At 40.2% G+C, this 23,727-nt stretch overlaps 1 protein-coding gene across 5 annotated transcripts; it reads left to right on the top strand.

Annotated features, from left to right (window-relative positions):
* The first annotated feature begins 3,942 nt into the window (after nt 1-3,942).
* On the top strand, nt 3,943-22,023 carry LOC121734260 (transcription factor Sp4-like). 5 transcript variants are annotated; one of them, XM_042124752.1, is made up of 17 exons: nt 3,943-4,202; nt 6,285-6,402; nt 7,884-8,167; nt 9,008-9,082; nt 9,827-9,937; nt 11,260-11,388; nt 12,592-12,694; nt 13,065-13,322; nt 14,495-14,667; nt 14,880-14,966; nt 15,128-15,187; nt 15,432-15,575; nt 16,998-17,130; nt 17,697-17,889; nt 18,571-18,717; nt 20,288-20,432; nt 20,898-22,023. In XM_042124752.1, exons 1-17 carry the CDS (start codon nt 4,143-4,145, stop codon nt 21,129-21,131), a joined length of 2,454 nt encoding a protein of 817 aa, XP_041980686.1. In that variant the 5' UTR covers nt 3,943-4,142; the 3' UTR covers nt 21,132-22,023. The 5 variants fall into 5 exon arrangements, with proteins under 5 accessions (XP_041980686.1, XP_041980716.1, XP_041980694.1 ...); XM_042124782.1 differs by lacking the exon at nt 13,065-13,322; XM_042124760.1 differs by lacking the exon at nt 15,128-15,187.
* Nucleotides 22,024-23,727: the final 1,704 nt, after the last annotated feature.

The raw sequence follows: 23,727 nt of genomic DNA, 5'->3' as shown, positions 1-23,727 counted from the left end.
AACGCTGTCTTGTGTTATTCGTAATGTACTTACTATCAGAGAAGTTGATTCCTAGGCAGATGGGAGACCTACGTAGTTTGGTCCCGTTACGTCAAACCCAATCGACAGATTATAATAAGTTAATATTGAATTGATATGATCCGACCAAATGACGTTGGTATGTCAACTGCCTAAGAATCAATTTCCTCGATGGTACATTTGACGGAAACTGGAAAAACTGTTTCTAGTTTCAAATATTTTAATAAAAAAAAATAAAGTTAGTGAATTGTAAGGCTATCCATCGTATATGTGCGAGATTAAATGAGGGCTCTTTCAAAAGCTGTACTTTACGATCAATTATCTCCGAAAGGGTCCAAAAGGGAGAGTTGCAATAGAACCGAGATCGGTTAGGGTGCACATGAGTGTACTTATTATGGGTAGGTACGTATAAGTTCTCGCCAAATCTCCGATTATAAACCTAGTTCGAATAATTTTATTAAGAGGCACAGTTTATAAGTCACGGTCTACGCCCAAGAAAATTCGGATAAAAGTTAATGTTTTTTTTAATTCAAAATTAAACTTTTTTAGGAAACAGTGACTTGCAGTGCTACTGAGATATTTTTAGGACACTTATCGCAAAAGGAGGCCGGATTTGAAGGAAGTGATTAATCTTGATAAGGATCTCCGGAGCCAGCGCTCGAACCGGTTGTGGGCGCGAGGGTGCCAAGTCGGGACCTTGCGGTAGTATCGTTATGACATAATTTATTAATCACTTCCTTTAAAATATTATTGTGTGTCCTGCAGTACCTAGGTCCTGCACATAATTTTTTAATGTTTTTCCAAAACAAATTAGGGGTTGTGTTCGTTAGTATAAAATCTGTCATTTTTTAGAAGTACATAATAACTATGTTAAGACTTTTTAAAGGTTAACTATAAAGTTAATTAATGAGTTTATTTATTATTTACTATTTTGTCATACCCAACTATTTTAAAATATTAGATAAAATCAATTTCGATGAGAAAAAGCTGACGTAGGACGTTGAAGGCTAGACTCTACATCTCTATATTTTGCATTTGTGGTGCAATTCGATAAATTCATGTCGATGTTGACAATTAATTTCAGGTAGGAACTAATTAACTACTACAATAAGAACGATAGAAGGTTATTTACTTAAAAAATAAAACCAATATCCATAACTAATAATAATTATGTACTTACTTACTTAGTTTTAACTAATTACTCATAACTACGCTTTAGCCACTTCCTTGAATAATGATTGAATTGAAAAAACAAAAACTCTGTTTCTACAGTAATTGTCGGCGCGCGGTTGCCCCACGTTACTACCCCCGGGCGGGCTTACCCGGCCTCCCTCCCACAGCTGGAATTTCACTAAGGAAATACAACAGCTATGTATAATAATATTATGTCGCAATGAACGCGTCAGTCACTGCGACCGATACGACCTGCAAACCTTCAAGAAAAGAGCGTATTCCCTCTTAAAAGGCCGGCAACGCACCTGCAGCTCTTCTGATGTTGCGAGTGTCCATGGGCGATGGTAGTTGCTTACCATCAGGTGACCCGTTTGCTCGTTTGCCCCCTTATTTAATAAAAAAAAAAGTCATTCAATCAAGTTTGAACCACCACCACCAGATGACTGTAAGCCATTTAAATGAAGTGCCCAGACAATGAAACGCCTAGGCCGTTCGTTAAATTCGTTTTACCTATATAAAATTTAGGTGTATAGTCTACGTCAATTTTTTTAATAACTTGGTAGTCTAGTCGAATCTTCTATACGTCTTTCTACAGTTTGTACATGGTGCAGATGCTTTTGGCATTTTTATGGGATACAAGTATGTACGTGGTATTTTAATTAATTAATTTATTTTATGATTCATAAACGGCCTAGGCGTTCAATTGACTGAGCATTTGAATTAAATGGCTGAAAAAAATAAATTGAAACACGTAGTTGTAACTTGTGGAACTAGGCCAATAAATCGCCTAAAAAGTACAAACAAATTAAATTTTTAAAGGATAATAATGGGCACTTTTCACATTTTCACATACTTAGGACATAATCTCACGGTACTATTTTGGGTTTTTAATTTTTATAGATATTCGAAAAATATTTTTTCTGTGAAATGTCTTCTGCGAATAGAATATAAATTCCATCTTCCATATCTCTCCTCTAGAGATATTTAGAATACCATCAGAAATAAAAATTGTCTATAGATTATTATTAACAAAATATTTTAATTAGGGTGGTGTATGTTGGACAGCGATATCTCATCCTGCAGCCAATTTGGGCGTGTCTAAATGGTCATGAGCACCCTCCCACAGACTTGGAGCAGCGGCGATTTGGACGGAACGTTATCATAGGTAAAATAAATACTTTTTATTTATATTAGCCAGCTTACATCGTTTTGATTATTATTAAAGTATTGGTAATTTAGAAATTGAGACATATTCCCAAAAAATATTTTCCCCTCTAATGTCTTCCATTGGTAGTTAATATGAATAAGACAGCATACTATACTAACTACTAACATATAATATTTTATATTTTATTAATTGTTCATGTAAAAACTATATTACATTCTTTAAGTTTAAGGCATTTTAAAAATTCTACAGTTATTTTTTTATTTCAGTCAGGTAAATGCACTCTGCGCTGTACGATCTCACGAGCTTGCGGCTAAACCTGCTGCCAGGGACAATGGCTCCGATGATTTCACCAGTGTTTACCGTGCTTTGACTAATTAAGCATTAGCGTTTAGTAAACACTATCACGTCACTGTGCCGCCGCGTGCCGATCGCTGAGGTACACCCATAATAGAGTCAACACGAAATAAAAACATAATATGATTCAATTTCTCGTCAGACGAATTTCATCTGTAACTCCATGCGGTAGAATTTATTATCCGATACGCTCGTGTGGTGCACTCTTTACGTGGAAATTTGTCGAGAGCATAATCTTTGTCAGAGCATTTTGAGCACTAATACTAATATTTATAGGATCTATTATGCTTCAAGCGAGGTGAAGATAATTAAGCCGCAGACACACGCTCTCTCGGGGCGGCTGCTCATTCGTGCATAATGGGCTTGGGGCGAACGAGGCTGACGCTTGACAAAACGTGGTCCGACTTTCACTCTCGCCGCGAGCCAGACCCGATAGCCGATTATAAATAAGTCCACGTCGGTTTCCAATTGTATGTAGGTGGATCGAGACTAAGAGATTCAACACATTACACAACAGATGAGATTTCTTCATAGCATGGGTCTTAATTTTAAAGCCTTAAAATAATTAAAAGAGCATATTCAAAGAAATTACCTGAAGTTAATCATGTTTACAATGTTAAGGAAGCAAAATCTAAAAATATAGACCAAAGCAGTGATCTAATTAAAATACTTAATCATATTATTGTACTCGAAACACGTGTAAATCCAACGACCTATAAAATGCAAACACCAAACAACGTTATGAAAGCCGATACAAAAAGTGATAACAGTTCTCAGAGTCGCGATGATGTCGTAATCTAAAATGGCACAAGGATTCACGTTAACAAAGAGCCGGCGCATAATGTTCCTTATCATTGTCCTCGTCGGCTTTGAAGACGCGGAGAGCGCGGCAAACGTCTCGACTCTCGACATGTGTGCATTTTTTGCCCGCCCAAGGAGGCCGCGGGCGCGAGGTTATACACCCATTATTACGTCCTTCCTACTTTCAATTATTATTATCGGGCGGCGGCGCCGCACCCGCGACGGGGAGGAGGAGAGAGGCGCAGCTGCTGCCTACCAATAATCAAGACCTCGTTCGTATTAGAGCGAGACAGAAAATGCAGACGTCACCTCGTATTTTCGATAATATTCAGCTAACTACCAACTTATACATCGATTGATTTCAAATAGGAAACGTAAAATATGTTTGAAAAGTACCCTGTTAAGTTTCAAGACTTCTAGTTAATAGGAACTTTCTTGAAAGTGTTTAAAAACTTTTCGATACGAAAGCGATAGGAGGCGGATCTACGAACATTAACGAGCGCCCTCGGCTAACTTCGTGCGCCGCTAGCTGCCAGTTCGTTCGCCGCGGATCGGCGGCCAGTCGTGATAATGGTGCAGTTTGTGCCCGAACAAAAGGAATTATTTGTTTTTAAGTGCAAAGCAGAGAATGTCGTCTGACTCTACGAAGGGGCAAGTGGAATACGTTACCGAGGACAAGGTTATTAAGGTAAATAGTGCTAGGTGAGGAGAAAACAGTGCAAAATTGTGTAACAGATTGGACGCCAGCGGGCAGTGTCGTGTGTCGGTGCAGGGGGAGGGCGGGGCGAGCGCGGCCCCGGCCGTGTGGGGCCCGCCAGGCGGCAGGCGGCGGGCGGCGCGGCGGGCCACACGCGGGAGGTTGCGACCGCGTCTGAAGCTACTCCCTTGCCAAAAAATTGACACACTCCTCATTTTGATTTCGAAAATAGTCTTCACGTTCGAAATTCGATGCGATGCGTTTGTCTAAACTGCCGTGACTGAGCGGTCGGAGCTGAACCGGTTTTACCGCTTGTTATATTTTTAACATGGACGTTATCGTAGCAATATAAGAAATGATAAATGGTTATCGTAAGTAACGTTCGATATGATTTTGTGATGAGGAATAACGGGCGAACGCAACATAACCTAGTTAAGAGCATAAAATAACAGTCACGCGACCCAAGGTGGGTGGATCAAAGGGCGGCGGCGACCTTGAGAGCGACGACTCCCGGTTCACGGCACTTGTTAGGAAAAGGCGTGTCGACTCACAAATAACGCAATTTTGCCAATATTGTTCACAGACTGCAAAATTGACTTCCCACTTCACTTTGATAGTTTAGGGTACTAAACTATCAAACTTACTATCAAGCATAATTAAACGATTATGGTGTTGAACATTGATTTTATGAAAACAATATAATTTTTCCAAAAGACATAAAATAGTATAATATTGTCATTATACTTTTTTTGTGAAAATAATTTTCTTTATAACTTGTTTTTTCTTTTTAGAAAGATTTTCCTCAGAAATTATAATTTAGCGTTATGACTGATGGCTAATTAGTAATTTTCAATAAAGGGTCTACTTCAGAGTACGAAGATGGAATTATCAGGTTATCGTTGGGCTAATGATTGAAAAAGTAACTACTACGTAGATCTGTTTTTATGCTCGTGATAAGTAATAAATATTATAGTTATTCAAAAACTAAAATAACAAAAAATAATAATAAAAAACGCTTAATTTTCCCCTTTGGCTAATAAGTCATAAATTTAAAACTCGAAGAATTAAATAAATAGTCCTAGAAGAACTAAATAAATATTACTTTTTGACGACCTCTGTGGCTCAGTTGGTGGGCTGTTCGTAGCTCAAGCCGGGGGTCGCGGGTTCGAATCCCGCCGACGGAACAGAAAGTTTTCAAAGTTCCTGGGTCATTGAGACGTGTATTAAATATGTGTATCATATACTAAAAATCTTAAATATATGTATGGTATAAAAGTATTAAATACGTATATTTCAGTTGTCTGGTACCCGTAACACAAGTCCTTCAGGTACTTAGCACGGGGCCAGATTGACGTGGTGTGAAGCTTCCATAGATATTTTATCATTATTTATTATTATTAGTACGTAATTCCTCATAAATAAATATCGTACGGTTGAAACACTAACATAAATGATACAGCGATCTGAGACTACGGAAGCTCAAACCGAACGTAAACATGATAAAGCTTCAAATCACACATGTACATATTATTGTATCTAGCCGAGTATAACAGACGCCTGACAAAGCCGGAAGGGGCTGAGCATAGCGGGGGCCTAACGGGGCCTGGCCGGGGTCTGGGGGCCTGGCGGGGCCCTGCCAGTGACACCCTCCCTAGGCCTGACCCCCGTGGATTCGCGCCTTTTCGCATCCGACCGACATTACCGTGCGGCTTATCGAATCTGTGTCATTGACTGTATATAAATCTTTGAGACTTCAACTCTTTTATCGAGGGCTTCCTGTATTGTCAACGAGATATACCGCAGTATAATGTTAAGTTAACATCGAGTAAAAATTCTGAAGTTTACAGGATGTACCATGAAATCTGACATGAATTAAAATGTATAAAAAATATTCATCATAACATTCACAAAAAATGTCTTCCATCCACCCACTCACTCATATAATATTAAGCATTGTCTGGTCTGTCTGTAAATTGTAATACAGAATAGCAAATAAACTTTTTAGTTATAAAATCGCGTCAATAACAGTCGAAATACCTAAAATGCTTTTGGTAACCCATAACATATTTTCAGCAAGAACCTGGTGGTGCGCAGTCCCCATTGGCGTTGTTAGCAGCTACGTGTAGCCGCCTCGGTCCCGCCAACATGGGGCCCGACCAGCAGGACATTAAGGAGCACCAGCAGCATTTTAGTAAGTATCTTCAAAAGTCTTTTACGGGTTATAGAAATCCACGTAAAAAAATAAATGGAATCGCTTCATCCGCTCGTTAGTTATGTTGCCATAGATAGACACACCCATACAGGCAGACAGGCACACTTATACGTACTGGTATCGGTGACTGGTATCATCCCTCTTCCTACGTCAGTATTCAGTTGTTTAAAATTAACCTTGAGGAATATATTACAAAAAGGAATACGAAAAAAATGTATATAAGTACCTACATACTTTAACTTACATTAGTATCACCTGTCGGCCTAAAAATATTTTTCTCAAGATAACTACAGTAAAAATTGGCAGAAGCGTTTGAGTCGGTAACGACTATTGTATATTGTCCCCTAACGATCTCCACGGGGAGTCAACCCCTACAGTTCAGCAGAAAAAATTAATGCGACACATTGATAGAATACTGTCATGCCGATACTTTCGTAATAAAATAGGTACGTAAAATTCAATCTTAGGACGTTTAAGATCTTTACGAAGAATAAAATCTTTAGTGCTTAAAATAAAAAAATGCATACCATTAATATTATGGTTATTATTTTGTAAGTAAAGGCCCTGAATTTAGACCAATATAGCAAACCTTACTCAGTTTATGATACGGCGGGGTAATAAATAATGGAATGGATGAAATGACAACTAGCATTTTCATTGAGTTTAAAATTTAACCAGTTGGATGAACATCATGTAGTCATTTTATTAAATTACTAGGTTGCGGTGAAATCTAATAATAACAATATCTATGTTCGCTTCACATCACGTCTAAATCTAATCTACATAATATATCTATCTTTTCTACACATACAAATATTTTCAACTATTTCCGCCGTCAAAGATTTAAGAATGATAATTTATTTAAATTATGAATATATTACAAACAATGCAACTTTTAAGAATTTCTGTTATTCTAATTGTAGAATTTGTTAGTACATAGGTAAGTATCTAAATTGGAGGGTGGATCTAATCGACCCTCTCTTCTTTCGTATACGATATTACTTTCATTTCATTTTTTTATGGTAGCCTTCATTATGAAATGTAATCTGATCGATAGTTTAATATTTTATAAATATCCTATTTTTGAATTGGGCGGAAACGACTTTTTAAACGAGGTCGTCTGTAGGGGGTTTCAAGGGAGGAACCCCCCGTGCTGTAGCGAGGTCACTGATGCCACACGAAAACAAAGAGGTGGCACACATAAATACTTCTAATAATTTATAAGGGATCGGGAAATATTTCTCTAATTTAGGGCTCTTTAGCTACAGTGTGATTTATTATTTAATACCTGCCTTTATATAAAAGCGTTGATTAGTACTGGGTTTTGTGTGTATTGATATTGACTATCTAATATGTTTTTTTAATACTAAAACTAAGATATTAGCAGTATCTATGTTAAAGGTTTTTAGAAACCTTTCAAACTTTACGTCAATCTTAAGGTTAATGTTTCTTATCTTCAGGCCCCCAACAACAACAGCAGCAACAGCAACAGCAGCAGCAGCAACAACAACAGCAGCAACAGCAACAGCAGCAACAGCAGCAACAACAGCAACAGCAGCAGCAACAGCAGCAGCAGCAAGCGCAGCAGCAACAGCAACAGGTTCAACAAGCTCAGCTTGTCCAACAACAAGGCGAGGCGGCGACGCTAGCCGCTATACAGCAGCAGTACATGCAACATCAGCAGCCGCAGTTGCGAGTGATCAGCACTGCGGTTGTCCAGCAGCTCAGGGCGCAAGGGTTGTCGGTGAGTGGGGGCGGGGCGAGGGTTTAGGGTAGATGTAATGTTTGTTCACCTCACTAACTCACTTACCATCGCCCATCACTACGTAAGTACTGCATGCGCTAATTACACTTAGAGTATAATCAAAATAAATAACTTTATACTTAACTCATAATACATAATATATCTATCTATCTATCTTCTATCTATATATATAAAACTCAAAGGTGACTGACTGATTGACATAGTGATCTATCAACGCACAGCCCAAATCACTGGACGGATCGGGCTGAAATTTGGCATACAGGTAGATGTTATGACGTAGGCATCCGCTAAGAAAGGATTTTGATAAATTCCAACCCCAAGGGGTTCAAATAGGGGATGAAAGTTTGTAAATAATAATAATTCTTAACGCGAGCGAAGCCGCGGGCAAAAGCTCGTCTACTATATTATGCTAAGTTACCTAAAGAAGAAGAAAAATGCTTGATGCTAAGTATTTATATTGATTATACTTTAAGCTTCCTTTCTGTTAAAATGCCTTTTCATCAAACCATTACTTAATAAATTAAGTGAAAGTTTCCTACCTTGCTTTTACTAGGTGTATTAATTTTTGTAGATGTATTTAATTTCATATTATTGCTATAGTTGTAAATATAATTAAGCTTCAGATTTTAGTAATCATTATTAGGGTAGTAGAATTTAAATGCCAAGCTAATCTATAAAGTGCATAACATCCCAAGAATAAATTAGTGTACTGAGTGCACTCTATGATTACTATACCTTATCGTATCTCTCGTCTAATACGTCCTAGTCAATATCATCTCTTATTAAAAAGAAGTGCTTGACCACGGTGAATATGTTCAGGGCAACGAGCTCTCCGCGGCCATCGTGAACGCCGCCAGCACAGTGCCCAATGGAATACAAGTGCAGCAACCACAGGTAATTGTTACACTGCAATATATATATCAAAATTATTTAAGGCTCAAAAGTCAGAGCACTAAACATAGGGTTACCAGATACAAATTTCAAAAGTCCTGATTTTCGGCCAAAATTCCTGACACGAGCAATTTGTTTGTTGATTTTTTTAATTTTTAATTTGTCAATGTTGATTTATGTTTATATCGTAAAAAGATAACGATTATTTGTAAGTTACAGCTTATGAAACTCCAAAGTACTTGTGCCTTAAGCTTTTTTGTTATTGTGATTAAAAATTAAAGTTTTGATGGTTTTTAGTGTACAAAATTTTATTATTTCAAATATTTGCCAAAAATTCCTGACATTTCCCTTTTCCGGCCGCATTCCTGACATATGTCTAAAATTCCTGACATACAACACATACAACACATACACATCCTAAAGTATTATGTTGAGTTAATCCGCTGTGGCTTAAAATATGCTGTTAGGCTTCTTACAGACTAACGGTACCTACCTAAAGAGGAAAGTAGGAACACTCGTAGGGTTTTAGTGGGTATGCCCGGGCGCGGCCTTCACCGCCCTGGGGAGTCCCACATACCTCGGTAGCCATCCCCAGATCGCCGGGATGCGTAATTGCATTACCCAAACGATAAAAAAAGGCAGAGGATAACAATTCTTGTTCACCCCATCTTTTCTATCGACCCAAAAATAAAACGAGTAAATAACGAGTTTGATGATTTGATATACACATTTATTGATTGTTTTCAGGTGATCAGTATGCAGCAGCTCCAGTCGTTGCTTGGCGGCGGAGTTGTAGGCGGCGAGGGCTACCAGAACGCGCCACCGCAGCTGCTGCAGATACACCCACAGTTACTACAGGTATAATATATTAGAGGCTTATCGAATAGGAGTGTCCACACAGATCGAGTAGCCTCGGGGGGATTCGCCGTGCGAAGCAGCTCGGTCAGTGTGGACGTGCCTCGCCTGAGCCACGCGCCCTTTCCTCGGGCGGGCGGCGAGCTGCTTCGCGCGGCGAATTCCTCGCGAGGCCGCTTGCTCTGTGCGCAGGACACGCTTAATAGCATGCACACATACGTGTATACAGATATAATATTCAAGCCTAGCAGCGCCAATCGAAGTACGTCTGCAGACGTGGTTACTTCCGTCGTGTTAAAATACATATTATATTATAGTTTGTTGACATTGTATCTAAGTATACAATACAATGAATAAGGGTTTCCTCTAGTAAATGCGAAATGATTTCATAAACTTGCACTTTTGCAATGAAAACCATGAAGCTAAAAATAAAATAAAGAAATAATGAATGAATAAAGTTTGCCTTCTTAATAAAAAATGAATAAAGTTTTCCTTCTTAACGTTGCATCTTAGGCCAGCCATAGATCGACCGCATCTTGAAGTCAACAACTGCAAGATGCGGTTGCCGCACGGCGATCTGCAGCTTCCATACTAAATTCATATCCGCAATACACGGACTACTCGAGCAGTTCTTGAGCGGTCGGAGCAGTCGCTCTGCGGTCGAGTTTCGCCGTGCGGTCGAACAAAGGTTATGTAAGGTCGACTGCATGATGCGATTATGTTGCAGTCGCGTACGACTTCAACGCGACGGTTCTAGAGCAGTCGGTCTCGACTGCAACTTGCGGTCCGTCTATGGCCAGGGCCCATACCACGAAACGGTTTTGAGACTCAAACAATCGAACGAGAATGTCGCATCCTACTCTAACAAACGTGATATGACGTTGTTAAAGCAGGACTCGGCATTTTTTTTTTAATGTAATAAGGGGGCAAACGAGCAAACGGGTCACCTGATGGAAAGCAACTTCCGTTGCCCATGGACACTCGCAGCATCAGAAGAGCTGCAAGTGCGTTGCCGGCCTTTTAAGAGGGAATAGGGAGGGTAGGGAAGGGAAGGGAATAGGGGAGGGTAGGGAAGAGAATAGGGTAGGGGATTGGGCCTCCGGTAAACTTACTCACTCGGCGAAACACAGCGCAAGCGCTGTTTCACGCCGGTTTTCTGTGAGAACGTGGTATTTCTCCGGTCGAGCCGGCCCATTCGTGCCGAAGCATGGCTCTCCCACGTATAAGCATTCTCGTCCAATTGTTTGAGTCTCAAAACGATTTCGTAGTAGGCTTACTGTTTTACATAATACGATAACCGTGACGTCATAAAACTTTAATTTCAGCAACAGGCGGGCGGCGTGTACGGCGGTTGCCTGGTGGGCGGCGTGGGCGGGGTCGGCGGCGTGGCGCCCATGCAGGCGGTCACCGTCGACGGACAGGACGCCCTCTTCATACCGGCACAGCACGCGCAGGTAATTTCTTTTCAACACTGCGAATAGTGGCGTACCCTAAATTTATTGTTATAGCGGCAACAGAAATTATATCTGAAAATTTCAACGCTTTAGCTATCACCGTTCTTGAGATACAGCCTGAAGTCAGACAGACAGACATCGAAGTCTCAGTAATAGGGTCCCGTTTTTACCCTTCGGGTACGGAACTCTAGTAAAACAACTTTTGGGAGGATACCCACAGTCTAAATAATCATTATTTTAATAGTAACTAACCTAAAACATGCAACACCGCACACCTATAATAATTATTATGTGCATTTCATGAAACTTTAGTAATTTTAGTTGGTTTTCATACTAGGGTCGGTCATGCGTTTGTTGTCCTATCTACGTGTTTATGACAGTAACTTAAGCTATACCTATTTGAGCATTCGAATGTATGGACGTTATTGTTTTGTACTGCATCAAATTTCGATGATTTCCATCACACACTTGGCCCTGTAGCCCGGGAGCCTGTGCCAAAAATGTCTAATGCTAATCCATACTAATACCTACTATAAATGCGAAAGTGTGGTCTGTCTGTCTGTCAGTCTGTTTCCTCTTCAAGCCCAAACCGCTGAACCTGCTGAAATTTGGTATGGATATACTTTGAGTCCCGGGATTTTCCGGGATCAAAAGTATCCAATGTCCTTTACATTGGATACTTTTGATCCCGGAAAAATGTACGATTCCCGCGCGATAAACGAATTTTGGCGCAACGGAGTTGCGGGCGTCATCTAGTTTTATGTAAATCTCTTTCAATATGTATAAAAATACAGTCATATCCTAATCAGCAAAAATGGTATGCAGTCTGACCTTTGCGTCACCATATTATGTTCTTGACGTGCTCTGAATGCGCAATTACCTCCAGACAAGACGTCCTTTCCAGTCGTACGGCTTCATTGAATTTGAAATATAATAACCGTTAGGTTGGTTATAGGCGTTAAAAAATTATAAACACATTATGCTCAGATTTCAAGGTTTTTTGTCAGGATTTTATCTTTTCAATAGCGTTGTTCATTGGTTAACTGTTTGTCGTAAGCTTATCAAACGCACGAGTGAAAAAACTCTTGTAAAAAAACCTCAAAGCCTTTGAGGTTTTTTTACAAGAGTTTTTGTGGTGGTGGTGGTGGTGAATTACGGGCAATGGAAGAGTGTTTAAATTTGGAACATTTTAAACGATTCTAGAATTTCTCCGGGCTGGGGCAAGTGAGTTTAGTGAACGGTCAGCTAGTCAGGACGCCGGTGTTGCCAGCTGGCTTCCTGCAGAACGTCATGCATCTGCCCACCGGTGAGTCAGTGTTGCTAGCATCATACTTCATCACAATCGCGCTTTACTTACATTTGCTTTTTCTCTTCTTTTTATTTATTAATTCAAATTTTTTTTAAAAGAAAACAAAAAAAGTAATAAATAGTCTCAAAAAAAAGTAAAGTTAGTAAATATTTCTGAAATATAACTTAGCTGTAAAATGTTAGCATTTTATTGGCATCAGACAAATCCAAAGTTTGCAATAATTCTCCTTAAAAATTATGTACGTTTAATAAATTATTAAAAAATCTGATCATTAGGCTTCATCAATCGCATGCCCACTTGGCTTCTAACTGGTTCTGTTCTCATACTAATCTGTGTTTTCCGCTCCCCGCTTGTCACCACCTAACAGAGCAACAGGCGACAGTGTCCATCCCCGGTACTAACCTTACCATCCCGCTGAGCGCTTTGACCGGCAACCAGATGATTACCATACCGGGCACCAACATAACGCTCCCCAACGGATTGCAAATACCGACGAGTCAGGCGATTTCCATCCCCACGAGTGTGCAAATGCCCGTCGCGAGCGTTGGCAACACTGTGCAACTGAGCGGGGGGGATAACAAGAGCGGGGTCAAGGACGCCAAGCCCGCGAGCCCGCAAGCACAAGGTTGGTCATGGTTACTTTGCCCTTACGGCGTGCGGACAGACGAATTCCCTATATATAAATCGAGTGTCGCACAGCTGCCCCAGCTTTTCATCTTTCACTTTCTTTGCTTTACTTTTATTTCAATCACAGTTGTATATAATCATCGTGTGCATTTTACTTCATTCTAAGCTTGTATTGGTGTCTGTAAATAATAATTTGATGTGTTAATACGAACATAACGTTTAAACGGTTTTTCAGTTTTTGGCAGCCACACACGTTGATTTGTTTAGAAATTGCACATGTAATAATTGTTATTTATACCTAATATCATGCATAAAAAAGCATGATGCACGAATTGACCGACTGTGTGGCTGACATAAACAATTAATTAATAGCCAAGAATATCATCCGATTACGTATAGTTCGCGCGCGAGCTTTGAGGTGCTGAGCGAGATGCGCGGTTATGCGCTATTATCGAAAAATATTTTACACTTCCTCTGCACCATTCCTCTGAGCTCGCGCGCGCATCACTGAAGTTGATCCATAGGCAATTTGGTCGTGTTATGTCTATAAAGTTAATATACCTAGCGGAATAGAGCAACAATCTCGAGCTGTCAAACGAAACCAAAATTGGTTTTCATCTGTGTGAAAAATATGTGTACGTATACACTTACACAAGCATAATTGAACATGAATTCTATGAGATTAAATTGTCAACGTGCGGCACGTGCCGACTGGACGTCAAAAAAAGAGTGCTGTTGTCATGTATCACACGTCTCTTTTTACCACGTAGTGATACTGATAGTGACATCTCTATTGCTTAGGCCATTGACATAATCCGACCGAATGACGTAGGTCTGTCGACTGCCTATGAATCAATTTCTTCGATGGTACTTTGATTTTTGGATTTGGATTGATAACTTATAGGTTGCGAAATTACGCACCCTTAAGTTATATTCTGGCCCCCTTACTGATAAAGATTAACCAGCGTATAAAACTATTCAAGATCTTAGGTCTTATGTCTTCGTTTGTCATATGTGACGCTTCTGATGTGCGGCACATCGGAAGCGTCATGTGCCCGACAAAGATCGAAGATAACTCAGACCTTATATAAAGTTATTCGTTGTGTAAATATTTTTATTAGTAGGGGGGTTGGAGGTTATATATTATATAACCACTATTACTATCACCAGCGGGCGGTGGCGTGGCGGTGCGCGGGGGCGTGGGCGGGGTCGGTGGCATGGGCGGCATGGGCATGGTGCCGGTGCAGGTGCCCGTGAGCATGGCCAACGGCCACACCGTGTACCAGACCGTGCACCTGCCCGTGCACGCGCCGCACCTGCAGGTCATGCCGCAGCTGCAGCAGGTACGTAGCAGACGAGAGGTGACATACAAATATCTCCATACCAATAGAAACACCCACAACCCCAAGGCACTTTAGTAACATATCAGAATTTAAACATCTTTTTGTTACTAAGGCCTTATTGGGCCTAACTTTAACTATGTCCTTCCCTTTGGCGCCTTTAATATATCTGTTAAAATTTCCCTCTTTACTTACATTCTGGATTTCATTTTAAGATGCAAGCCCAGCCTCAAGTCGCCAACGTTCTGACGCCGTCCGGTCAAATTCAACAAATACAAATTGCTTCTTTGGGAAACGTTCAAGTGAGTATTAAGCTAATATACTTTTCCTCTTGTTTTTTGCGGAGCCATGCCAAAATTCAGTCATGATTTGGCCATAGGCCAAAGTATAGGGAACAACCTGATTCAAACATTATGGAGACGCAGAATAAGGGAGTGGTTAAAGTAACTCATTTAATTTGTAGAGTGGGACATCACAAGCTTCAGTCAGTGGCGCCCAAACGCCCGCCACAATCACGCTACAGGTAAACGATCATAAGTCATATTATTATGAACGAGCCTCGTTTTCAATTAACATTAGAGTCGTAGATAAGGTGTAACATCTGTCCTCTCAAATACCGCAAACTTCACTTTAGTTGGCCGTATATGAGAAAAGTCGCTCGTTGAAAGTGCTATAATTCCATTTCAATACAAAAGAGCGAAAGGAAAGATGTTACTCAATAACGCATTTGTCTAACTCTTACTAACACTTCACGCTGCTCGGACAAGGCGGTGCAGGGCGTGCAGGGAGTACAGGGCGACTCTAGTATCCCACAGCAACCGTCCCAGACGATAATCACGAACACGCCCGCCGGGCAGCAGGTCACCGTCATACCGGCCGCGAACAATGTGACGGTCGTTAATCCTGTACAGGTATCTTTTAGACCCCCACACTACTACAACATTCGTAGAAATAGTGTGTCAGTATAAGATAAATTATGCTATACTCAAATCGTGGAATTCTGTCTGTAGCGGTCATTGACTCCCTGTCAAAATTGTTATGTCCTATACAAACCGCGATTAACAATGAATTGACAGACGTTTCTGGTCTAAGGGCGATATCGTATTTTGCATACACGATGTGAACACAGTATGCATTATATCACTTCAAACTCATAAACAGTTAGAAGTTATCATACGAAGAGGTAACCAAGACGTTTTCCGATGAAAATATAATAGTATGTTATATGTATAATAGTATGTTGTAAAGAAACAAGAATGCAATTTTATTCTTAAGTTAGCAGAATGCACTACGTGTATTTTTCACATAGCTCCTAGACTAGAAAGGTCAATGACCGCTGGTGCCACGTTAAATTGCCCTGACTATAGTAGTTAGATACTTACTTTCGTAAGTATAAATTATTTCGGGTATAAAAATAGATGTCAGCCGATACTCAGATATACTCGTTAGCACACAAAATGTTATCAAAACAGTCCAGCGTAGCATTGAATTCTGTGACACAAGAATCGTTTAATTTAATTAACTCTATAAGTTCGATGGTAATTTTTGTGTCGTGTCTACACTCGAACATCTTCATCGTTGTATTGTATTAGTGGCTCCAACCAACTCCACGTCTAACATTCTAAGAATCATTTAATTAATTCTTTATAAGTTCGATAGTAAGCTTTGTGTCGTGTACACTAGAACATGTTCATCGTTGTATCGTATTTTGGCTCCAACCAACTCCACGTCTAGCATTAGGGCCTGTTTCACAACTTTCTGATAAAGTGCCGAATAAGCTACTCACAACTTTTTTGACAGATTCTCCATACTTGATCTGTCAAGTTCATTGGTGAATAGCCTATTCGTCACTTATTAGGTAGTGGTGAAACAGGTCCTAAGAATCGTTAAATTTAATTAATTCTTTATAAGTTCGATTGTAAGCTTTGTGTCGTGTACAATCATCTTCATTGTCGTATCATATTTGTGGCTCCAACCAACTCCACGTCTAACATTCTGAGATTCGTTTAATTAATCTAATATATAAAAATAAGTCGGGTTTTCCTTCCTGACGCTATAACTCCAGAACGCACGAACCGATTTCCACGGTTTTGCATTCGTTGGAAATGTCTCGGGCTCCGTGAGGTTATAGAAAAAAAAATCCGAAAAAACTTCAAGAGAAAAGCAGGAAAACAGGGAAAATCATTTTATGGCAAAACAACTTTGCCGGGACAGCTAGTTATTTATAAGTTCGATAATAAGCTTTGTATCGTGTACACTAGAACATGTTCATCGTTGTATCGTATTTGTGGCTCCAACCAACTCCACGTGTAACGTACTTTGGCATTATTCAGGTGCCAACCCTGGGCGTGGGCGGTATCGGGAGCACGGTGCAGCTAGTGCCGGCGATGGGTCTGCAGGGCGCGGTTCAGCTCACCCAGATACCGCAGACGCAGACGCAGCAGCCGCAGCCGCAGCCCGTCATAGGTAAGGAGAGAAAAGTAAGGAACGTCAAGGCGATGGTGATGGTATTGAAAGTAAACGATTCCTCCTGCCCATAGGACGTATTCGTATAATATAGTACGCTGTGTTGCTGTTAAAAGCTTCCAAATCTTCAACAAAGTTGTTGTTGGCAAGTGGCAACGGAGTGATTTATGTTATAAAACAGATTCAATTTACTTATGTAAGCCATACATGCTACGGTCTAACGGAGAGGTCACCTGTGCAGGTATGCCTACGCAGGTGTCAGCCGAAAGAATTGATTTTCCATTTTGCGCCGGTCGCCTGCCCAGATCCAAAAAACTGCCCAGGTTATTCCCAAGCACATTCCGGTCTACGGTAGACCGTAGCGTGTATGGCAGCCATTAGAGAGGACTACGATTCTAAACAATATGGCATATAAATTAAGACATTACATTATTTATCAATGTAGTACGACCATGACATTAACTTTGGGCAGTCTATGTTTATGAAGTCGAGCCATTACCAACTTTTACAGTAATATCTTAAAAAAAAACTGTAGTTACATTAACTAACATAGTCCGCATTTTCAGAGACGCCATACCCCGGTCAGCAGATCCAGCAGGACCCCAACGAGCCGGGCAAGTGGCAGGTGGTGACGGTGACGACGGGGCCCAGCACGCCGGAGTGCGAGAACATCAAGACCCGCCCCTCCAGCCCCAGCGGCGGCAAGCGCCTCATGAAGCGCGTCGCCTGCACCTGCCCCAACTGCGATCAGGGCGAGAAGTGAGTACCGTTGAATAAATTGCTTTATAGGCAGTTGACGGATCTACGTCGTTTGGTCGGGTAAGGGTCAAATTAGACCGCAACGCAACGCGTAGATGCATTTTTAAATTTGTATGGATTTGAGTTTGACAGATTTACAAGACGTCTCACGCAATAAAAATCTTTCAATTCAGTACTTTAGAAATGCATCTACGCGTCGCGTTGCGGATTGAATTGACCCTTATGTCAATACAATATAATATGTCGTGATTCTGACGGCTGGGTTTGACGTAATGCGACCAAAGAACGTAGGATAGTACATACAATCATTTTAGATAAAAGGACGTATTTGCACTCAAGCATTAATTGCTAAGCCGTGATTAAACGGCTTAGCGTGGTTTCAATAATTATGCATCATGAGCAATATTCTAATCAATTTAATGCCGCTGTCTTTATACTCAATGTTAGTAATTAATCAGTTATTATTGAGGTTTAGGTTAACGTGTTTAGTACTACTTAAGTTTGAATAACAATACGTTGTGTCTGTATAAAATGTTTAAAACAAAATATATCCACAGAGACACAAGGCACGTTAGCGTTTGTAACAATGCAACGTTACTTCTCTTTTATGCTCCCGCTCTATCAAACGCAGACCTTAAAATGTAATCTACTGTTAATAATTTAATTTGTGTACTGTTGCAGTCGTCTGGTCGACCGCAAGAAGCAGCACCTGTGTCACATCCCCGGCTGTAACAAAGTGTACGGCAAGACGTCGCATCTCAGAGCACATCTGCGGTGGCATTCCGGCGAGAGACCGTTCCTTTGCAACTGGCTCTTCTGTGGGAAGAGGTAGGATGGCTTTTTTTAATATCATAAAATGTACTTAATTAACTTTGTTTAGGAATTATAGTTTGTGCGTTTTATGATGATATGCGTGACAGATTATAATTGACAATAGTAGGTAAGTTACCTAACAAAAATTAATCGATAATTTAAAAATATCGAATCACTTCGTAAAGGAATTGCAATCGAAATTATCGATTTCGTACTGACATTTCAGTGGTGCCGGCGATTTAAGATGGCCGCCCTTTTTTATCGATTTGATTTCGATTCAACAGAGTCAATCTCTATTGACATAAGTTCCGTTTCATGCAACTAACATTTTTCAAATGTTTTCGTAACAATAATTTTATACTCCTATTTCACAAATTTTATATTAATAAGTTAGCATTTAGCAGCTTTTCATTTTTATTCATTTACAATTATAGAAAACATTTGTTTTTGTAGATGGAATATAATTTATTACATTTTGTTTTTTTTTTTTGTTTTCTTGTAAAAAAAACCCGTAGCAAGAAATATGAAAACTGTCACCCATATCATCTTAAAACGCACAAACTATAGTGACTATTTCCTAAACAAAGTTAATTTAGTAATTTGTGTAATCTTCATAAAGAAGTCATCGAATATAAAGATAAATTTTGAAGAAACCCTAACGTTAAGGGCCAACCATAAAGATAATAATTAATATACCTAGCGGAATAGAGCAACAATATCGAGCTGTCAAACGAAACTGAAATTGGTTTCATCTGTGTGTAAAAATATTATGTGTACGTATACACTTACACAAGCATGATTGAACATGAATTCTATGAGATTAAATTGTCAACGAGCGGCACGTGCCGACTGGACGTCAAAAAAAGAGTGCTGCTGTCATGTATCACACGTCTCTTTTTACCACGCAGTGTTACTGATAGTGACATCTCTCTTGCTCAGGCCTTCGTTTCTCTATTCCGCTAGGTATATTAACTTTATGGGGCCAACCCACACGTTCCACAACAACAACAACACCACATCGTCGGGCGTATGGCGTAGGCGTATGAACTGGACTATTCAGACACGTACCACATTTTGGAGTCGTTGTCGACCATTTGTGTGATACCGACCACATCGCAACCACTAGCGAACTAGTGGCCGACCACATCGCAACCACAACGTGCGTCGATGCAATGACAGTGCGCGCACACCGCCCGCGCTCTTCCCCCCCTCCGTTTCATTGACTTTCGTACGTAACCACATGGCGACTACTGGCGACAACGCAACCACGTCGACATTTTGTCGGTACCACAACGAAACTACAAAACGCTGCAGCGACACCATTCACACGTAATTACTGCTTGACGGCATTTTGTCGTTGCGACGTGGTGTGGTTGTGGCACGTGTGGGTTGACCCTAGCCCCTAACTGACTCTTTCCCACGACAATGAATTTAGCGCAATCACTTTTACAGCTCTATAAATAGGCTCAGATAGCAATATTTTCGTGTTCTAGTGAAAGAAATGTTGTCCTATCCCAATAATTATACTACGTTATTAACTATTTCCAGTATTTATATAAATTCATGAGTGTGACACCTATTTCAGATTCACCCGGTCGGACGAGCTGCAGCGGCACAGGCGAACGCACACCGGCGAGAAACGGTTCGAGTGTCCTGAGTGCAGCAAACGGTTCATGCGCTCCGACCACTTGGCCAAGCACGTGCGGATACACACCAAGAATAGAATCACGGTATGGCCATCAAAAGTTCGGTTGTAAAACACCTGAAAATTAGCCTATTGGACTAGTGCTTCGGATCGCACAAAACTTTAAGATCGTTCGGCAGAACTGAAAGGGGCGTATGTCTGCAAAATGTTCCAATAACTTAATATAATATCTACTAATAACGTTCGCACCCGCCTCTCTCACTGTTTGCCCTATCATATAGACTTACAATCGATCACTATAATATGACGTGAATTTCCTTCTTTCTATCTTCGCAGAACGATCTTTATGACATTTTTCTTTTTTACTTGTGCGATAATAAATACTATTTTAGATTAGCTAACAGCTGCAGTCCGTTTAGAGAACTTTATGGTTTAGAGTTACTTAAGACTGCCAGGACTTTCATTCTCATAGCAACTCCGAATCCTTCGAGAACTTATCGTCAAGTGAACGCTAGCTCTACACAACTAAAAGCGACAATTATATTCCCAGGAAGTGGCAACATCGACTCAGATGTACTCCGACTCGGCGTCGGACAGCGGCGACGAGAAGATGATGCTGACGATAGAGACGATGCAGGGCGACGAGGACAAGGTGGTCGTGGTGCGCTCCACCAAGATGGAGCCCGACGACGAGAAGATGATGCTGACGATAGGGGCGATGCCGGGCGACGACGACAAGCTGGTCATGGTGCGCTCCACCAAGATGGAACCCGACGACACGTAGCCCGCGCTCGTCGACTACTCGCAGGTGCAGTGGATCGACTGTCCCGTCACTATACACGGACACCCCTTGGAGTAATGTCACTGTTTCTCACACTTTTGTTGTGAAGTCAAAAGTGTACATGGCTGGGTAAAAGTGTTATGTTGCAGGTATACTTCGAGTCTATTCATACTGATTATAATCTAGACTTTGCCCGCACCTTCGATTCATGCGATCCAGTGTTATAAATGCAATAGTGCGTCTATCTGCCTGTAACCGATTTTGATGAAATTTTATGTATGGCCCGGCAGAGGACATAATATAAATTTAAAATCAATAATGCGAATTGTCATTATTTACTTCAGGGTTATTCAAATGCGCGCACATCGAATAGGACTGTACTTGCTTGTAAATCTTAAGAGAAATGTGATTTTAGATTAAATACTTAGATGATAATTGTATTATAGTAAATTATTGTATAAATGTAATAAAGCCAGTAATGCTCGTTTTAGGATACAAGGGGAGTAGTGCCAAATATTATGTTTGTGTGTAAATATCTGTTCATATTGAATTGTATTTATTGTCGTCCTGCGTAGAAGTGTATATGTAGTAGAATAATTGTTTCTGTCCAAGCTAGATACATAATATTATGTAAAACATTGAGCTAATTGTTAGCTCGAGAATACGATAAACCGTCTAAAAGAAGCGCAAGTGAATATGTAAATAATGTCTAAATTGATTGAATGTTTAAATAAGGGCGGAGCTTGAAGCAAATGATTAAATATTTTGTTGTGAGAGTGAAAAATAAATCTTGATCAAACGAAACTTATAATATGTATAAATTAAAATATATAAAATTAAATATGCAAAGCACACGAATCGACAAGCACTAAACTTCTGTAACTGCAGCTGTGTGAAGGTTGACTTGACGCTCCGCTTCGCAGACGCCTGTTCGCGTAGGTTTGGCCTAAGCTTTAAGGTGAGACCGCAGTACGCGATACTACGCGGCAACAATGCAACATGACACATTGACATAAATAACGTAACATGACACATTGACACAAATGACGTTTTTCAAACGTGAATCTACAAAACGACAGCTCTATGGAAACTTGGCTCGTGTTCGTCGGCGTAATTTTTAGCGCATGCGCCGCAACACCTTTTATTGCGCATGTCCAAAACATGTGATGTCATGGCAACGCCAAGAACAAAGTTGTTTATATATACTTAGGGTGGGTTGCACCAACTTACTTTAACTATAACTTTAACCTTATCAAAATGTCAAATGAACTGTCAAATTCCTAGTAAAAGTCCATAATGGACGCCATATTTGACGATAACCTTAACTATAACTACGCCTCTGGTGCAACCCACCCTTAGATAAAGCTCGACAAGGCTTCAAATGAACGTGGCGAAAAAAGGAACTAACGCTGCCATCATACAAAAACGTCATTTTTGACAGTTCTCCTTTACCAGCAGCGCTCCCGCCCACGTTCATTTAAAGCCTTGTAGCAACGTACACGTTATTTTAAACTTGAGACGTAAAGACGTCTCAAGTTTAAAATAACGTGTACGTTGTCGTTGCCATGATTTTGATATGCGCAATAAAAGGTGTCGCGTCGTGCCGTGTCGCTTTAGTGCGGTCTCGCCGGTCAAACCGCCACACTCAGACAATTAACAAATAACAATTAGTTTACTTAACTTGTCAGAAACGTTTTGTCAAAATCTTTATTAAATTATAGCGTTAAATCTCTCTGAGTGCGACCTTTAGAAACAGAAAAATGTTTTTCTCCTCCCAGTGATTAATGTTAATCATCTTAATTCTACTGTTGCAATTAAAAATGCATAATATGATTATAAATAAGAAGTAGTACTGCATAAAGTCCATCAATTATGTAAAGTTTATTAAACAGTTAACTTTAAATACTTTTTGTAAAGTTTATTTAACAGTTAACTTATACTTTTTAGGTAAACTTTAGATTTTCTTTGTAAAAAGATGATTGGTTTATTGGCCTTATTAATAATCTTAGCAGATATTTTCATTCAGTTAAGAATTTCACCAATATGATATTATTATAAACATCGAATGATAAAATATGTAAATAACTAAGACTGGGTTGCACCAGAGGCGTGGGTAAAGTTAAAGTTAAAGTTATGGTTATAGTTAAGGTAAATTTAACTTTAACTTTAACTTTACCCTTAACTTTACCCGGAGAAATTGACAGATGACAGCTGATCCAACAAGGTTATACATGCGCGTGGGCGGGGGCGCTGCTGGTAAAGGAGAACTGTCAGAAATTGCGGTTTTTGTATGATGACAGCGTTAGTTCCTTTTTTCGCCACATGCATTTAAAACCTTGTCGAGCTCTATGGTTATAGTTAAATATGGCGTCGTGATGGCGTCCATTTTTAACTTTACCCAAAGATTTGACATTTTGCACTGTAGTCAAAGTTAAAGTTAGTTGGTGCAGTCCAGTCTAAGTCTAAGCGCGTTCGCTGCGTTGAGCGTGTGCCCGGCGCGGCCGCGATGGCGATAGTAATCGTGCGACGGCTGACCCGCTCAACGCAGCGCTGCTCTATAGGATGACATGAAACAAGCACGCATCGCGGGTGACCGCAC

This window comes from Aricia agestis, chromosome 1 (genome assembly GCF_905147365.1).
Source record: "Aricia agestis chromosome 1, ilAriAges1.1, whole genome shotgun sequence".
Classification (NCBI taxonomy): domain Eukaryota; kingdom Metazoa; phylum Arthropoda; class Insecta; order Lepidoptera; family Lycaenidae; genus Aricia; species Aricia agestis.
The sequence above is the reverse complement of the archived record's forward strand: the minus strand, read 5'-3'. Positions and strand labels throughout refer to the sequence as shown.

Excerpts from the sequence above, each read along its gene's own strand:
- LOC121734260 (XM_042124752.1), top strand. The coding sequence starts at position 4,143 with ATGTCGTCTGACTCTACGAAGGGGCAAGTGGAATACGTTACCGAGGAC. Across the intron at positions 15,188-15,431 it reads CCGCCACAATCACGCTACAG|GCGGTGCAGGGCGTGCAGGG; the intron begins GTAAACGATCAT and ends TGCTCGGACAAG. Across the intron at positions 15,576-16,997 it reads CGGTCGTTAATCCTGTACAG|GTGCCAACCCTGGGCGTGGG; the intron begins GTATCTTTTAGA and ends GGCATTATTCAG.